The sequence below is a fragment of the Cavia porcellus genome, unplaced genomic scaffold (genome assembly GCF_034190915.1).
Source record: "Cavia porcellus strain 051 isolate PalLab524CR breed Dunkin Hartley unplaced genomic scaffold, mCavPor4.1 scaffold_1, whole genome shotgun sequence".
Lineage (NCBI taxonomy): Eukaryota > Metazoa > Chordata > Mammalia > Rodentia > Caviidae > Cavia > Cavia porcellus.
This window is the reverse complement of record NW_026947484.1, coordinates 122,899,260-122,919,491: the sequence shown is the minus strand read 5'-3', so window position 1 is coordinate 122,919,491 and position 20,232 is coordinate 122,899,260. Positions and strand designations below refer to the sequence as shown.

The 20,232-nt window shown below is 32.1% G+C and overlaps 1 protein-coding gene across 2 annotated transcripts in view; it reads left to right on the top strand.

Moving 5' to 3' along the window:
• Olfm3 (olfactomedin 3) overlaps positions 1-19,650 on the top strand; it is a 188,528-nt gene extending 168,878 nt beyond the window's left edge. For both annotated transcript variants that reach the window (XM_063255024.1, XM_003479178.5), the window contains exons 5-6: positions 12,211-12,317; positions 12,689-19,650. In XM_063255024.1, coding sequence (XP_063111094.1) covers positions 12,211-12,317; positions 12,689-13,366 — 785 coding nt within the window. In that variant the 3' untranslated portion in view covers positions 13,367-19,650. The remainder of the gene's footprint in view (positions 1-12,210; positions 12,318-12,688) is intronic.
• The last annotated feature ends 582 nt before the right edge of the window (positions 19,651-20,232 follow it).

Here is a 20,232-nt window from a genome sequence, read left to right as displayed (position 1 = left end):
ATGGAATCACAAATCATTGAGAACACTAAGGAAACAATTTAGTTTAAGTTTACTGAAATCTTAAAGGTTTGGTGAAATTAGAAATTAGAGAAAGGCTTCCACAGCAATGCTCCCTAGTAGCCTAAATGAGGTACAGTGCTCTTTCCTAAATGCATAATTTTCTCCTATGAGACATCGAGTAGAATAAAATCCCCTGTGCTTAATTAAATTACATCATATTCTTAGAGCTGTGTAATATAATTGTATGCATGTGAGAATATGACTGAAAAAGTATGGCTAAATGTCTCACACATATCCCAAGATCATCAACAGATATTCAATACAGATCATGTTCAGGCTTTCTTTCTACTTCTCCAGTCCTCTGCCCCCCACTTCCTCCCCTAAGTTCTATTTAAGGGCAATGATTTGGTGCCATCTAGTGAAGGAATGGACTCATCTTTCGCTTCATAACTAACAGAAATATCTGTAGCATTAGAAACATCGTCGCAGTGATGAGATTTGGGTTATAGTCCTTACCATGCTATGCCAGATTAGTTCTTTTTAAAAAGAAAATAAACTTCTCTATACTTATAGTCCTGTTGGCACATTTCATACCTTTTGACTCCCAATGTGTGCTAGCACTTTGCTAGATATGTGTAGATCACTGATGAACAGGAGAGGGTCTCCCTCTATTGTGGAGTAGCTTACAATGTAGCTGGGATAAAAAGCACATAACTACGACACAGTGATACTGCTTCACAGCCACTGTGACAAAAAATATTATATTTGCTTGTTCCAAATCATGCAAGAACTTCAGGAACACTTGGTTAGGCATTTATGTTGGCAGTATAAAGAAAGGAGATGTGCAGAATCTTTAAATTCACTTTCAAAAATACATACTGTAGAAATAACGTTAAACCCAAGTTCTTAAGAATTCAAAGACAGATTTTTCCCTCATAAGAAGTCATGTATGACATACATGCAGTAATAATACCTTAGATGCATCTGTAAGTTTCATTTAGTGAATAGAACCAGCAACGACCCAGCTAAAAAGAAATCAGAGTCATTCTGATGCTCCCTAACGCCACTGTCTCTGTGCACACCTCCTGTTTACCACCCTCTCTTCAGTGTCTCATAAGTTCTTCTTTCCTGTATCTCCTCTCTAGCATTACCATAATGTGGTGCATATTTCAAATGGATCTTCTCAAGTTCTCAGTATGTGTTCATCTTGTCCTTTGACTCATTGATGTCTTTCAGTTCTTCAATCATTCATGATTTTTCTCTTTCTAGACATTGAACTTTCCTTCCTTTTTCATGGAACACTTTACGGTTCCATTTGATATGTTAAGCAATTTTTTTACTTTACCTGTGAGACATCAACGCTTCTGAAGTGCTTTCTCTGATTTTTCCTCAATGGTGTTGAATTTCCCTAATGCGGTGTCCCAAAGATCCATGTTTTACTCTAGCAGAAAACTAATGCATCAATACATTTTACAGAAAATACTCATTTGATATTTTGTGTAAATTTAAACTCCCCTACAAATGCATTATCCTTGCACTGACAGGTCATAGACTATCTTTGTCTTGTTCGAGTTGAAGTGTTAAACACTATAACAATGTACAAAATACCTAGTAAGCAAAATTAACATCTGCCTAATATTTAAAATAAAATCATGTTTTTCGAAAAAAATGTTTTCAATTGCTTGAAAGGGATTGAATGTCAATTAAAAACATTATTGTATCTTTTATAAGGCCAAAATATTTTGAAGGAAGGGATAAAAACTGTTGTTTCTATCTTTGTTACCTTCTGTCCTTTCCTCAGTGGCAATACAATAGTTCATTCCAAAATACGTGATACTTTGCTTTACATAACATTTTATAGAAAACAATCTTAGTGAAAGCAGAAATTAACTGAAAAATCAAACTATGTATGTAGGCTGGAAAGAAATGAGATTTAACTCAGAAATGTAATTAGGAGATATTTTAAGAACCCATTCTCAAACTAAATTGAGAACTTCATAAGTCATTGGAAGTCATGTATGAAAGGCAATCCAATATACTCCAAAATTCCTATTTGCAACAATAGGGTGGCAGTTTCTCTAGTAGTCACGCACATGACAATTCATTCTTTTGAAACTCTGGAGCCCTTGTATGTATTTTGGCTCTAATTTAGGGTAATTGGTAAATTTCACCATCAATGTATTTATCATCAGTTGTACTTTTTAATGCCTTATAATTTAGATATAACTGAATTATAAAACCTTTAAGGTTGTAGAACTTGTATTTTAAAGGCATGCATGAGTTTCCAAAACATTTTGGATTTTATAGCATGATTGGCCATTCACTTTCAATAAAATAACTTCTCCTAAAAGATGTATTCATAATATAAGCTTTATCCCAGAAGAAGTAGGAATTGAGGCATAGTTTTAAAATAACCAAAAGGAAAAAAATGTGTTATTCTTGAAGATGTGTTATTAGGTATATTCATATTGTTGGTTATCCATTTTTCATATACGCTCTAGAAATTTATTCTAGTTCTCTATCTTACTCCTAGTCTACCTCTGTGGTGTAATTGTAAAGACAAGACATGCAGATAAAAGTTTAAACGATATAAATGGATTTTATTTTATAGTACATTCCACGTACGGTATGGAATGGTAGGGATACCATATGAAAGCATATGGTAGGAATAAGTTTATTTTAAGAAATCACAGTAAACTTTAAAAATCCTATCTTTTCCTATTACTTGAATTGTCCAATAGCCTTAAGCAGAAAGAAGTAACATTCTATCTGAAAATGTATCCAATGCTCTATTTAAATAACTTAAATGAACATGACCTGAGGATTCAAATCCAGACGTCGTTAATCTAGGATATTAAAATGTACATTTATGTATTAAAGAAATAAGCAAAAAAGAGAACAGATGGTTTTTATGCTTCATTGAGCCAAACAACTGATCTTTCTACTATATCCAAAATGATATTGTCTCCCCAGTTACTGATTAATAAGCACAAATTGAAATGGATCATAAAGAATTAGTTTATAAGTCATCAGAGAAGTAAAATGGTAGTTTTTCCTCACTGACATATTCAGTACATTTTCTGACTATACAAAACTTACACATGCAATATTCTATAAATGCTAATATTTTCCTGTGTCTCTCTGCAGACAGCAGAGCATAGCAGGAGAAATCAATGAAGCAAAGCTCCCAACTTCTTTCATTGCCATCCACCTTTGCATGAAAATTTGTCTTCGAGGCATTTGGAAAAATCATCGTTTTTGTCTGGTTTCCTTTGTCCTTCTAGAAAGTGACTGTAAAGAGAAAGATTCATTTAAACAAAACCTAGTTTGAAAGAACTGAGAAATAGAAAAGACCTTTATTTTTAAAATTTGTTTTATTTTTAAAATTTCTATATAATCTTAGGATATAGTATACTTCTGTTTATATGAAACTAAGTCCACAGAATTAATGCTATAAAATCAATCATTTTTCTAAATCCCTAAAACTTTAAATTGACTAGTATAATTTGATAAGATGAATTTTTAGCTTAGGAAATCAATGTGTTATCAACACAGAGTCTACTACTGAGTATACAACACTGAGAGTGCTTTCTATGTTGAATATTTCCTGGCAATAGAGGTGCATGATGATGATAATGGCAATAATTAAGCATATACTGATCACTTTTAAAAATTTTTAAATGTAACCACAAATATTTATATCCTCATCATATAAAAATGTGTTGACTCACTATCTATTCAATGTATCCTCAGTTAAAATGAGGAAGTATCAGCCTTCAGGACTTCCATTTTATAGAGTAGGAAACTACTCCAGAGAATAAGTGCACTGTCTAATATTACAAGATGATTTAATGGAGTGGTCTAGGTTTCCTGCCTTCTGCTTTAGTGCTCTAACCTGCATGAAATATGCTACATAGAGAATGCTGTCTGGGAAATTAATGGAAGTACAAATATGCACACACAGGTGCACACACACAAATATGAAAGGCTAGAGGCATGATTTTTCATAGTTATTTTGTGGATGAATCTACCATTTGTTCTCAGTCTTCATTTATTTACATCAGTTACTCCTTGTTAAATTATTCATAGAAACAAATATTTTTAAGGAGTAACATCAGCACAATAGTAAAAACTTCCCACGAACTTATGTTTCCCTGTGCTTATCTCCTTACTTCTTTTTCCATGAATGAGACTTCTGTAGCCTGGGGTTATAGTCTTTCCGGCTCAGCTCCCATCCATCTTTGGACTCATCACTATTTTCATTTGAGTCTCATGTTTACCAATAACTACTTGCTGACAAATTCCACAATTATTCCTTTGATTGTATCTTACTAAACATTTCAGTAATAGAGTAATAGCTTGGTTCATGAATGCTCTTGTTCTCTAACTCAGTTTGGGAACAGAAACATTCAACGAAATTTTGCTTGCATTTGTTAACTATGTATTTGATGATGAACACGACCATGATCATCTTACCCAGAATCAGGAACCTAAGTTTTTAAACTGAGGCACCACTGTATTCACAAGTCAAAAAACATATCTTTGTTAGTTTTTTTTTTTTATTCTTTAATATCACACAATATTTTTTCTATCTTGGACTCCTTTCCAGGTTCTTACAGATCTGATTTACACAGACCTCGGTGGTAGCTGCCCTTGTCTTTCTATGCTCTCTCTTGAAAGTAGTATGTAGCTGTGTCTTTCACTGTGCCAGAACTATCCCAAAAGGGCAATGACTTAATAGACTTACATACTATTTCCACTGGTACATATAGTAGTCATGGATAATTTAATGGGAGCAAACCTATTGCTCCCATGTTCTTTCATCTGAGTAAGTAGCACTACAGTCAGATCTAATGTAAAATTTGTATGCAGTACCAGATTACTCTTGAATTGAGATTTGTAATTCTCCTTCGTATTTTCTATCATCACATCTAATGAAAAGAATCCTAGTCGTACAAAGTTTATCCTGTAAAGTGTTTCTCCAATTCACCTGCTTTTCTCCATATTCATTTCCAGCAATTCTTCAATCTCTCTCACCTGGACAATGTGATAATAATCTAATGGGACTTTATACCTATATTTTATACCCTTTATAATTAATTTTATACATTATAGCCATTCATTTTCAAATGTAGTTCACATTTTTCCAGTCTCTCTCCTTCCTTTTATAATCTTTCTATAATCTTTCAATACCTAGAGTTAAATCCAAATGTTCACGAAATACTGAATTTCATGATCTGGACTATTATTTTTTTCAAATTGTCATCATTTTAAGACCTTTTCAAGAACATTGATGATAGCTAATATTTCTTAAATACTAAATGCACACTAAATACCATGCTAAACGCTTACTATGTATTTCTTATTTAATTTTCTCAATAACTCTTTAAGATATATTTTGTTACTATTATTGTTCATGCACTATTGAGAGGTTTTGAAAGTATTCCAGGTTTTTAGGGAGTAAACTATACAATTAGCATCCAAATTCAGGCAATCATATTCCTTGTTTCATACCTTGTACAGCCTTAAGATAAATTTTTCCTTCCCATAGCCAGTCTAATGAATGTCTTAATCCACTACTATAATGGTTGATCTGCTAAATAAAATAAGTACCTAAATATTCTTCCCTTTTACATATGAGTCCATGGGTGGCTCTTAGTCAATTATATCACAGATTAAATACCGTATTCTCCAAGGGGTGTTTCTCATGCATCTTTCTATCTAAAGTACCTGCTATTTAAATAGCTGCATACAATTGTTCCTACCTAATATGTTTAGCTTTTTACTTGTTTATTTATTTTCTTTTCTTGTGAGAATGTAAACCTCCTTAGTACAAAGGTATTATGTCTTACCTACCATTGTAATTTTTATATATAAAATAGTACTCCATGCTCAAATCTTAGATAGGTGACAGATTGAATGAGTAAATGAAACACCACTATTTGATGTCACATGCAAAAGCCCTTCTTTTGAACACCTAAGTATTCAGTTTCTAAAGTAGAAGAGACTTCTGTAAACATTAGTTATACATACCAAGTTACATAAATAACAATAGAATCAATTAGTCAAAACCAATCCACCAAGACCACTCAATGTGAAGGCTATGCAATGCACTTTGTCTACTATTTATTGAAAAATAAGCGTCATTTCCATATATAATTGTCATAGATCTCTTTGGGTTTTAAGCAAATTTATTACTATGGAATCAAACAATTTTGACATATTTATTACTTCAGATTAAGAAGCTGAAAGACTTATTTATTTTTTTAAAAGAGCCAACAGAAGGAGAGAAATGATACAGAATTTCAAAAACTAGTAGGAAATTCACACTAATTAATATATTTCATATTGTTATCTTAGAAGTGGTTATTCAGGTTACAAAATTTAAGCACAAAAATGATCAAATAATCGAACAAGGAAAGCACAAACATTTTGGATGAACTAACAGAGGTTAGTATTATAGCTGTCTATCACACACGTACATCTTATATACCTATATATATGTGATCTTTTCCCTTCTTCCTTCTCTCCTTTCCCCTATCCCAGTTGTCCTTTTCTTTTGAGCATTTCCTTTGCCTTTCATTATCACAATATCTTTTGTACATTTTGGATCTTATTACTCTTTCAGTTTCTTTTTTCCTGCACTGTAGAGATACTAAGGCATGCTACAGTAATAGATGTGCACCAATAGTTTAGCAGCACAATTTATAACAGCTAAATCTTGAAAAAACCCCAAATGTTCATCAACCACAAAATGGATTTTTTTAAAATGTGGTATTTTTATACAATAGAACATTATTTAACTATAAAGAAGGACAGCCTTGAGGCTTTTATAAGTAAATGGAGTCAACTTGAGATCATACTCATAAATGAAATAAATCAAATTCATATTTGAAAGATTCATTTTTGAAATGCAGAAAATTTTCAATTTGTCAGTACTTATAATCATTAAATTTTCACTTCAAGTTTGCTTCTTTCATTAACATTGATCACAAATGTGACTCTGAAATAAAAAGTTGCTGTAAGCTGAAGTCAAACACAGGAGGGCAGGAAGGCAGATCCCACCACTGCAAATTGCATGTCACTGGGAAGACGGGAGGCAGCCTATGGCTAAGGAGACATAGAGGAAAGTGATAGAGAATTACACATAGCAGAAAAATGTGAGGCATACAATTAATAAACGTTTGCAAGGTCTTCTTTGGCCAAAAACTAGGTATGAAATATTTCTTTTGGAGCCAGAACACATACATTTTTACATTTTGAGAATTATTTGAGTTTGATAGTACACAAAGTTAAAGGTGACAAAATTAATTAGATTTACTAGCTTATAGGGATAAGCTTCTTTCATCCAGACAGGATAATTTCCAGCAAGACACATGTAAAGGAACAAACCAGTGAGACATAATAAGAAATATTAACTCTATTCAACTTGTCCTTTTTCAATCCTCACATTTATTTTTCATAAGACACTTAAATTTACATGAAGGTAAATGAAAATGTCATAATTTGGAATACTGTGATTTTTTACAGCTGAAACAATTGAAAAGTTAACTATTATCATGTCAATTATAAGACAGAGCTGAAAGCTTTAAAAATACACTTTTGGGGACCAGGACTTTAGCTCAGTGGTGCGGCACCTGCCTAACAAACATAAGGCCCTGGGTTTGATTCCTGGTACCGTGGCACATAGAAATGATTTTTAAATTTAATGACCTTGAAAATGTTCACAGTTATTTTAAATTATAATTTAAATGCTGTATACATGGCTAGAAAATTATTTGCTTAGAATGAAAAAAATTATTTAGAATGAAAAGCAACAGTCTCCAACTCTGCTACGCTAAGGCAACCATATTTAACCATTAATTTTAAAATTTCAAATGTTAAAATATATATTTCTAATAGTGTTTTTTTTTACTTTTTTCATTCATGAAATTTAGACATTGTTTTCTGATTTCCTCATTGCAAGATTAAAATTAACTTATCCAACACTGCTTTCTTTCATGTCTCCTTCTAGTATGACTTTCTGAGTATTTATAGTTCCGCTGATAGACCTCTATCAATTCTGCACATCCAAGACTCATGGTTGTTTCTATTTTTTAATTGTAGGAAAAATCCTTCTGAATCATATTATTTTAAATATGAAGATAATAAACTGCTAGATTTTTAAATCTATTCTCACAATTTTTAATTCTCTAGCAATGTGGACTTTCTTTTTTTTCTTCTATGTAATGGTCACATTTTGTCTTTTCTGTAATCACAGTGCAGATGAAACATCTATCAAGTGTTTTATAATTAGTTTATAGATTGATTATACAAGTAGAAAATGAGTGATTACATTATCATGATATTGCTTATATTTTTCCTTGGACCCTAAGTGATAGAACCAATTATAGTTTCTCTCTAACTACTCTAGCATACTATTCAAAAATAATCTTTTCCAACCATCATTATTCTCTTAACCAGGTTAAATTTTGCTACAGAGCCTTAGTTTTTCTATATATAAATTTTACTTACCTCCCTTTTTCAATCATTAGATTCATTTTAACTGGTACATAAAATATAAAATATAAAACATTCATTTTGATGAGATATCATGTCATTCTGATACATGTGCATACTATGTAGTGTTGTAATGTGTCATTTCTTTATGGTGAAAACTTTCAAAATCCTTTATTAAGCTTTTCAAAATGTGTGGTACATTGTTGAGACATACTCACCCAACTGTGAAATTACCAGAACACACTGCTGCTAATTGTAACGTGGTAGCTATTTGTCAACCTCTCCCTGTACTTTCTTCTTTTCCCAGCCTCTAATAAGCACCTTTGTGCTCTCAACTTTTATGCAATCAACTATTTTGAATTCCACATGTGAGTGAAATTATATGCTACTTGTCTTTCTGTTCTTGGTTTATGTCCCACATAATAATGATTTCTAGTTCTATCTGCCCATTCTCACTAGGAGTGACAAGATTGTATTTTTCAGTCTGAAAAAAGACATTGTGTACATGTGCCACATTTTCTTCAACTATTCATCAGATGATGGATTTAAGGTGTTTTTTTTTTTATTTCATGACTATTGTGAATGGCCTTGCAACAAAAACAGGAGTACAGATGCGTTGTCTATGTATGCTTTTCATTTTTGTGGATTTGTTAGCCATCCCAGTGGTGAGATGGCTGGATCATATGGGTCATGTGCTAATTACATTGTTAATTTTTAAGAAACCTTTTTAGTCTTTTTCATAATGGCTACATTTATTTACATTCCATAAATGCATTGCTGGAACTTCCTTTTTGGAGTTGACTGTGAATTCTGGACCAAGGGTTCTCAGACCCTACTGCACACTTCTATTGTGGGCCAGGGGTAATTACTTCCTCCACCCTGTGTCTTCTTTTGGCTTTGTTTACTCATTTTGCTGAAGTATATTCTCAAGCAATTTCTTAAGAAGGAATCATTAGAAAGTTTCCATGCCAGCAAATATCTCCTAGAATCTCCTTCTGAACGTTCCTTATAAACCTAACAGCACTGGTCAATGTCTTCTGGCTTTGAGGATGGGTAATAATGAGCCCAATTTTAGTTTTATCATTTTGTTGGTTTGTTTGTAGGTGACAAACTCTGTTTCTCTGAAAAGTTCCAACTTCAGTTTATTCTTGATCTTCTAATATTTGGCAGTAATTTTGTTAAAAAGCTTTAAAAATATTCATATGCTGTGTTCTTCTAGTCTAATACCAACTTCTACAAATGAAAAAAATCTATATAATATCGGGGCTGGTGATTTAGCTCAGCGGCATAAGCACCTGCCTTGCAAGCAGGCGGTCGTGAGTTCGATCCCCGGTACTGATAAAAATGAAAAAGCCAAAAAAAAAAAAATCTATATAATATCTTTGAAATTTGTATCTATGCTGTCTTTCTCCTATTCTGGAAAATTTGTACTTTAGAAGTTGGAGCATCTAGATTGATCATATCTGTCCCCATATTCTTACTTTATTATTATCTTTTCAGTTTAATTTTTTTATTTTCTAACCAACTTATCCCTCCCAGCACCTTGTGTCTGTTTTTCTGAGTCCTTTGCTTCTCTTCTAGAAGGGAGAGCCTTTCCCTCCTCAGGGGCTTCCTCCTCTTCATGGATACTGATGAGATTTATGTTACCCAGGGTTTCTAATGACTGTTGCCCATCATCTCTTCCCCCTAGAAATTTGTTGAAGCCTCTCCAAAAACAAGTTTTGTACGATTTTCTTTACTTTCAGTTTTTAGGTTTTTCATGTTTCACTCCTTTTTTTATCACTTTAATGAGAAATGGAAAAGAAAAAAGATATAAACACATAGTACTTCATAATTTAAAACTAGAATTAAACCAGGCTTGGTGGTACATGCCTCTAATCCCAGCATTTGGGAGGCTGAGACAAAAGGATCATTGTGAGTTCAAAACCAACTTCAAAGTGAGCTCAAGGCCAGCCTGAACCACATAGTGAGACTCTGTCTCAAGAAGATGAAAACAAATAAACAACCAGAATTAATATTCTCATGTTTTAAAAATATCACAGTTTTGTTGTGTTTTGGGAGGAGTACAAACATTTCTTTATATTTATTTCAATCTATTTAACAATTAAATTTTTCATACTCTTATCTGTTTATTTAGGATGTTTACATAAAACATCATTAAAGATTGTATTACTTTCATTTATTGTATTTTCAGATCTTATACTTAACTATGCATTTGGAATGCCTTGCCACTTTCTAGCTCAAATTGGTACTATTTAAAACATGTATACTTCATCTGTTATAACAAGTCGAACTGATACATTCTAAATAGGTTTAACCCAATGTTTTGCTCTTCAATAGGAATAATCATAAAGTTTTCCTCCAGGCTTATCAGTTTGAAAAATTCAAAAGTAATTTCATATATAGTGATACCATCACATTTAGATCCCTTCACCAAAGAGAATAAGTGTATTCATTTGAGACTTTGTAAAGTACTAGATGACTTACTTTGTAATTATTGCTGAAGGAATAGTGGAAAACGTATTATGATTCATTATCTTCCTAACTGCACAGCTCGTGTGCTACAAACTGGAAACTATTCTTATGAGTAACACATAGAGAGAAAAGTCAGCCAAACTAACTTCTTATTTTATTCTTTTTACATTTGAACACACAGGAGTTTAACCAGAAATTTATCAGTTTTAAGAGTAAAGAGAGGGAAGGCTGGTGATTTAGCTCAGTGGCTCAAGCGTTTTCCTGTTAAGTGTGAGGTCAGGAGCTCAACCCAAAGGTGGGGGGGAAGAACAAAGAGAGAAAGAGAGAAGCAGCAGAACAAATAAAATTAAAAAAATCACAAATAATAAAAGAAAAATAAATGGAAATGAATATTTCTTTGTTTTGATCACGGGCAAACATTTATTATAGGAAATCAGATTACATTTTACAATGTGTATAATAAATCGCTTTTAAACTGTACTATTTAGAAATCTCACAAAAAATGCTTGAGTTTCTGTCTGACTTGGGTTTTGATATGTATGATGTCCAAGCTATTCCTAAGATTTCTTTTGCACATAAGACTATACATGCACAATTTATTCAAAAAGTCCCTTTTTTTAACTATATATTGCTTTTCTATACATTTGACTGAATATGACCTTACTAAGGGCGTGAGATTTCAGATTTTTGTTCCTTGCATATTCCTGGCTGTTCTATTGGGACCTATTTCTACATATTTACCCCTCAGAATTCTACCATTTTTAGTTGGATTATGACTTAATATTTTATTGTTATATTCTATAAGGATATTTTTCACAAACATAAAATGAGAATTAACTTGTAGAGTTCTTTCTGACTTGTATAATTTACACATGGTCACAAAGTATAGGAAGACAGAAAAATGGTTATTAGTGATCAGATACACAGGTCAATGGGCAATTTGTTGTTTTTCTGACTTCCGAGAAGAAATACTGTTAAACTGAGGTGATGACAGTGAATTTCCTCATTTCTTTCTTTCCAGATTATAGAAACCATTTCTATCTTAAGATTTCGACTACTGAAGAAGCAACTACTCATGGTTCAAATTATGATTAAATCACAGCAACTGATTCGTTAAAAATATAAACAATTAATTTCATGGAATTATGTCTGTTTTATGATTCTTTACTTTGTTAAGTGTATTGCTGGAACCATAGGTCTTGTTCACTAAACACACTTATATTTCTCTAATTTCAGCATGTGGCAAATTGATGAAAATCACAGGCCCCATTACAGTCAAGACATCTGGAACTCGATTTGGTGCTTGGATGACAGATCCTTTAGCATCTGAAAAAAATAACAGAGTACGTTGCTTCCACAAATGCCTTTGCTTAGATTTGTTTTTTATTTATTCTTTTTCTCTACTGGACAAGTCGTTTTCTTGAGGAATATTAGCTTCAACTTCATTGTGTCATATTGTTTGCAAAAAAAAAAAAAAAAGGAAAAGCAGATCAACTTTAAACAGTACATTTAGTTGTTTCTTATCCACAGAGACCATATCAATGTTTTTACAGTGTACAATTTTACCATGTGGCAGCAGGTCGGTAGTACAATAACTTGCCTTTTGAACCAAGAGATTGTGGCACTAATATACATTCTCTCTCACTGTCTTTATTTTGGAATTCTCAAAAAAGTTCAAACTTTATTTAATCCATTTTTTTCCCCTTCTTCTTAGGTCTGGTATATGGACAGTTACACTAACAATAAAATCGTTCGTGAATACAAGTCAATTGCAGACTTTGTCAGTGGGGCTGAATCAAGGACATACAACCTCCCTTTCAAGTGGGCAGGAACTAACCATGTGGTCTACAATGGCTCACTGTATTTTAACAAGTATCAGAGTAATATCATCATCAAATACAGCTTTGATGTGGGGAGAGTGCTAGCCCAACGAAGCTTGGAGTATGCTGGTTTTCACAATGTTTACCCATACACGTGGGGTGGATTCTCTGACATCGATTTAATGGCAGATGAAATCGGACTGTGGGCTGTGTACGCAACTAACCAGAATGCAGGCAATATTGTCATCAGTCAACTTAACCAAGATACCTTGGAGGTGACGAAGAGCTGGAGCACTGGCTACCCCAAGAGAAGTGCAGGCGAATCTTTCATGATCTGTGGGACACTGTATGTCACTAACTCCCATCTAACTGGAGCCAAGGTGTATTATTCCTATTCCACTAAAACTTCCACCTATGAGTACACAGATATTCCCTTCCATAACCAGTACTTTCATATATCCATGCTTGACTACAATGCAAGAGATAGAGCTCTTTATGCCTGGAACAATGGCCACCAGGTCCTTTTCAATGTCACCCTTTTCCATATCATTAAGACTGAGGATGACACATAGGCAAAAGTGATTTATTTTTCTTTATTCAAACACTACCATTTGTGATAAAATCTACATGACCTTTTCTTGCTGATTTTTCATTACTCTAGCTTTTCATCACTTCTCCAAAGCAAAACACTTTTTAATTGTAAATTCTGTTTCAAAAAATAGCTGAGTCTACATTAATGTGTTAGAAACACATCTTGACCCTAAAATTACAAGAACTATCACGTCCTTGTCATGAAAAACGCTAAAAAGAGTTTAAGTGGCTAAAATCATAGTTTTGCAAAAGATTAATGATCTGCCTTATATTAGAGTCAGAGACTAATGGTGGCTTAAATGCATGAATGTCTTTTTTCCTTTAATTCTGTCATTTTTTACTGTCTTTTGCTCCACATCAGGAAATATTTTGGTAGGAACTAGAGTTGAGAAAATAAGCACTTTAGTCCTATTTATTTCTAGAAAAGATTTAGGGATTTTATTTGTACAGAAATATAATATTAATCATTTTGCTGTTAACACAATTCTCTGATGCGGTGCTGTACAGTCATTTTTAAATCTCTTGCTAACATTTTATTGCAATATGTATTTTTACCATTGTAACCACCATTGTGCAATTGTATTTCTTCACTTCTGTGAAAGTAATATTTTTTATAAAATACACTGAAACTTCATCTCAGTAATAATTTGAGTCAATTTTCAAGTATGGTCAAGAAAGATCTTCTTGACTTATCCCTCTACAAAAGCACTATAAACTAAAAAGAAAATCAAACTATATTATTTTACATTTAGTCTTTATGGCAAGTTTATTTGAAAATTCAGTATCAGTATAGCCAAGTTACTCTGTTCATTCAAAGCAACCTGTATAGCTTCTTGAAAAATACAGCTAAGTACAAAAATTTTATCTGAGTTGACTCTACTCACTTATTATACAGAAGACATTTTTTATTCTTCACAATTAAATATCTTAATATTTTAATTCATATTTTACTTGCAACTTGAAATAATTTAATTTATTGTATTATAATTCTAAAAAAGTCCAAAAAAGTAAATGTATATTCTTAAAAAGGGGGAGAGTTATTGGCAAGACTTGCACAAAAAATTATAGAGAGACCTGAGAATTGCCACTTTGATTTTAAATGTGTAAGTAATCAATTTATAAATGACATCCGAAGGTAAGTCCTCAGAAATAATATAACAAAAAGAGAAAATTTAAATACTGTTATGTTATTAATTCCACAATATAGCAAACATGTTCTTGAGTTTGCATATTCTTTCTATATACTTTTAAGATTTTCCCTAAGGCAGCTTTATGGAAACTAATAGGAAACAATTTTAAATTTTAAATCTATAGTCTATAATAAATAATACGTAGCTTAAATTATAAGTGGTTAGTTCCACACATAACAAACACCAAAACTTCTTTTGAAAAATAGGGCCATATTCAGATAAAGCATTACATAAAGAAATGTTCATATTTAAGGTAATTCATTCTGAATATAGCAGATAAAACATCATTTTTAAATATTTCATTGTCAAAATTCTAGGAGTACACACCCGAGTCTTGAAAATGTTAAAGTTTAATAAAGATTTGTGAATTTTTTCCTACAAAAAATTTGCATGATTTGATGATCACTTTGAATTCTTTTGCAATGTTGCTGCTGTTTCCTTTAAAAATTTGCATAAGTTCCCCACTGCTGTAGAGATTTGGAAAGTTTACTACATTTATATGCCATACGACACACACCACAAAAATAATCATTGATCTGTATGTAAGTTTGTATGAGAAAATAAAATAACATTAATTTCAGAATAAATGGAATTTTTAGGTAGCTGGCATCCAATAAATAGCTTCATCTTGCTTTTAAAAAATAATGTTACATAGCATCACATACATTCAAAATATGGATGATTAGAGCTCATTTGTGAGGTGTGCAGTTTGTAAAGCACCTTATTGTGTTTTGTGTAAGATTATATCACCATATCCAATTTCCAATGTATGTGCTGCTGGAACAAAGATGTTATTGTCACTAGAAGTGGAGGTAACATTAGTTTAAAAAATGTGACTTGTATTAAACATACACAATTTAAAAATATTTTTCTTAATAAATTATTAGTTCTGTGCCTGAAATAAATAATAATTTACTTTCATCGCTGTTTTTTAAATATACAACAAATAAAATGAATTTTATGAGAGAAATAATGAGTATTTTAAATTCATTCGTATAATCCTACTCAGAAAGTAAATTCTACTCAGAAAGTCTTACTGTTCAGTGAACTGTGTATTTGGTATTTTCAGAATTAACCAAATCATTAACAATTTTCATGTCATCCAAACAATATTGCATTTATGGCTTGACTGTGTTTGTGTGTTATTTGTATTGTGCACTTGAATCATAAAGCTTATTACTTGTACCTCAGCTTATATCTATGGGTTCATACAATGGTACTATTTCAATGCATTACAAATATGTAGAAATAAAAGAAAATAATAGCAGATGCATTATATACATAATAACGAATAATTAGTTATGATTCTTATCTCTATACTCAAGAGTTAATTCACCATCATAATGAACAGTATTTTTTCTGACAAATTCATATATTCAGAAGTTAATGTTGGCATGTCATTGATACTAACTCCTCATGATAAACAATTATTCATAGTTGAAACAGACTACAATCTTTGCAGTTACATATTTTTCAAATAGAAAAGTCATTTTTAAGTATAATTGTATAAATGTGTGCCTATTTATTGAACACTGGTTCTTTTGAGCTACTAAGGTAAGTTTTACATATGAAAATTCTTAAGAATCATTCTCCTTAAAGAATAGATTTTAAAAAGATATCTGGTCTTTTTTAACACTCATAATTGCCAAATTGTTCTTGTTAATGTTACATTTGAATGCAACTGACAGCAAAATAAAATGTGTCCCTTCAAGTTAGGGCAATTACAAAATATATAGCATTTCAGAGTTCCTAAAAGCTAAGCCTTTTAGAAGTGGTACTTTTGAAAACAGAATAAAAAACAACATCTTACTAACTTCATGAATTAATTATACCTTTTGCCACGCTAACAAGTTGAGTTCCTATGACATTATCAAACAACATTTAAAGACAGAGTATACATTGTCTTCTTGATCATCATTTAAGTGAGCTACAAGGAGACCTACTCTACAGTAGTCTACCTCCTGCTAGAATCAGAGTGCATAAATTGATAGCCAATATTTTATGGAAGCCATAAAATGATATAAAACCTTAATCACCAACTGTTTATTGCTAGAAGCAGTTATGCTTGCTTCAAAAACCCAGAATCACTACATACCCCTCAGCTCAGTAAACCCTAACCATACTGAGGTTAAGATCAGGAACTAGGCTTTATTTCCAAAATTTAATCCAATTCAGTACAAACCTGTAAGATAATATTGTCATGATCCATAGATTCAGAGGTCTGTGTGTTCTAATCTCTTCTTTTGCATTATTTAAATAGTACTAGAAACATAAGATGAAAACATTAAGATACTGAAGAAAAACCAGTATGCATGAAATCTGTATTTTTCTTAGAAGTCATGAATTCAATTTATAAAAACCTAATGAATAAAGACTATAAAATTCTTTTCTCTATGGTTTTTCTGATTAGAATATCCACCTCCAAAGTGAATTTAACAACCTGATTTATCTTTTGTTTGGTATATCCCTGGCCCTAACTTGATTTATCTCACATTGGAAATCATCTTATGCCACTTACTCCTTTTAGTTTTTCTGTTTTGTCAGGTTTAGGAAAATTTTAATCCTGTTTGGAGTCCGTTCTGTATCCAAAGTGTCTAACTAGTTTGATATGAAACTTACCTCCTTGGATGCTCAGTTCATCAAGTGCCAAATAATTTTTCAAGTATAAATTGTTATTCAAAGTAACTTGATGTGATGTAAAAAGTAATTGTTTATGCTCTTGTCAGGAATACACAACTTTTATCACTGCAAACATCTTAAAATATTACTTCTGAGGGGCTGGGGATTTAGCTCAGAAGAATAAGCGCTTGCCTTGCAAGCAGGCAGTCGTGAGTTCGATCCCCGATACCGATAAAAAGGAAAAAGAAAAAAAATATTACTTCTTGGTAGAAATATGAAACAATACAATGAATATGGAAGAGTTCTTCGGAGTACCTCAATGCTGGAAGGGGTTTGCTGAAAAACCACACATATACATGCAATTCAGTACAGTGTTGCACCCCTACCATGTCATGGTATGCCCAGAAGAATTTGCATCTGTTTTTTAAGAAATTAAATGTTACCGGAATATATCATGCACTACCTAAATTGAGACTTGCAAATATTTTAATCAAAAGATTTTCACAGAAAATAAATGACAAACATCTGACAAAAGAGCAAGAAATTAGTTCAATTAAATATTAGTCACTTTAAAATTTTTTCACACTGCAGTAACACATTTTCTGTTAGCTGTTTGTCTATATCTTTCTTGACATCACATAAATTTATACACATTACCTATAAGCAATGTACACACTTTAAAATTTATAATGATTACACAGTTATTTTAAAAGCATTGTTTCTCTGGTATGAGAAACAAAAAGTGTAAATAAGGACCAAAATGTGTATTAGGTATTGTGAAATAGGAAGAAAATGTTCAAATAAGGCAGGTACAAGGGAGAGGGCAGACGGACAGAAAAGAAGGTAAAAGTTAAAAAAAAAGTGAGAAAAGAAGGGAAAAGTGGAAACAAAGCTTTTGTAAACTGAGAAGGAATGAAGGGTTGAAGGGAGAAGAGGAAATAGGAAAAGAAGAATCAAGTTATATCATGGACAGGTAGAAATTCTCCACGATGAATGTGATCATTTTGTATATCTAAAATGTACCAATAAAATCTGACAGAAGAAAAAAATTTTTTTTAATGTATGATGCATTGAAAACACTTTTACACGTGAAAATAGTTAGGCAGTATGTGCTACTACATGCTGTAAGTGCTAGGGACACAGCAGTCAACAAATAGTCTTCATGTATTGATGTCCTGGTTGGAACAGGCTACAACAAAAATTATGAAAAATAACTTCTGTTGGATCAACCACTATGAAAGAGATTATAAGAGTATTTATAATACAGAGTGATTAGATGTTTTCCAGGAACAGGATGAGGTAGAGAATGATGTTTAGAGGGAACAGTTTAGAAAGGTCTCCCCAAAATACTACATGCCATGCTAAATTCATTCAAATAATGAAATGTCATCATTTGTTCCACATGAAAAGTTTGACTTTTTTATTCCTAGAAATTCTGCAATCAAATATTTCTAATATTTTTTATGGTAGAGGTTTCATGGTTTTGATATACTTAGTTCTTTAACATAGAGCTCAGGGGATGGTTTATAATACTGATGGCATATGCCAAATTTAATATGTAGCAGTGGTTGTACATATTTTCTGGTAGAGGAATTGCAAATCTTATCAGATTTCAGAGAAAGCCATTTTACAAAGGACCATGGCTCTATTGATCCAATCATAATTTAATCATGATGCATAAAATACTCATATTTTTATGACAAGCACTGAATGTGATGTGTTGAAGTTCTCATGAACACCAATTTGGTTGTTGATTAAAACAAATGAACATATTAGTATTGTTTTTAAGTATTATTTTATTTTCTTTAGCAGTGAAGATTAAATTTTTTCCTTTACAGAGAGTCTTACTATATTTGGACTGGATCGAGTTTTATTCAGTGATCCAGTTTTTTTAGGCACGTTTTTGTCAGATTTAGTGACCAGAGAATTTCTACTGATCACTACATTACATTTATTTGAATCTAGAGAGTACTCTCTTCTAATTCCTGTGCAGCCTTTTGTTAGTACTGTTAGACACTAACTGGAAGAGAGTAGATGCAGCAAATTAAAATGCGAAGTTCTTTTGTGAAATTAACTACTGAAGCAGTAATCTAGCAGAAAAGAAAGGTACTAACAGTTGCCATGAATTATAAAGTGTTTTAGTTGACATGCATTTGATCTAGAGTACAAATTCAGAATCGTTCTTTTTAAAATTTTTTTATTAAAAAACACAACAAACAAAACTCCAGCCATGCTTGTACAGATAGAGTCATGCTGAGCAAGGAAATGAAACAGTTTCTTCCAGCAATGTTGATTTTTACTTTTTCCTCACAGAGGATTTGAAAAAACATGTGCATTATCTTCCACTGCAATATTAACCAAAAAATAGAGTATTTTATTCTCTCCCTAATGTCTTTATTAAACTCTTAAAAGTTACTGTTAGCAAATGAAGTACATATTAAAAAATAGTTAAACCATTTTGTGTTGGTTGTTTTTTCTTATTTTTGAGACAAATACCTGAGGCCCCAAATTAGGGAAGGAAAGGTTTATTTAGCTTACAGTGTGTTTGACTTTTCACTCCATACTCAGCTGGCTCCAAGACAGAGTGGCATGGCTATGGGGCAACAGTTCATGGTGTCACAAGCCACAAAATGAACAGGGCAAAAAAGGGAAAAGCAGGCATCGTTCTCTCCCATATATTGTATGCTGGATTCTTGCACTCACACTGCCAATTCCAGTACTAGACAATGAACCAATCACAAATGCTAGACTCAACCATCTCTGACTGTGTGTGGCTTAAATAAACCATAACACATTTCTTACATTACCAGATTTTTTAAAGATCAAACCTAATAATTTAAGTCAATGCCTACTCCAGATATTTGTTCTCAACAATTATCTTCCAACATTTTTGGTAACCCACTGTCCTCAACTCTAATTCAATCAACCTCCTGACCTTCATCACTCTGTCCAAAATATAATGCTCTACTTGGAAATGCATTTTTTTTTAAATTTACTGACTTCTGATCCCTCCATTTGATCAATTTTTTAAAATTTCT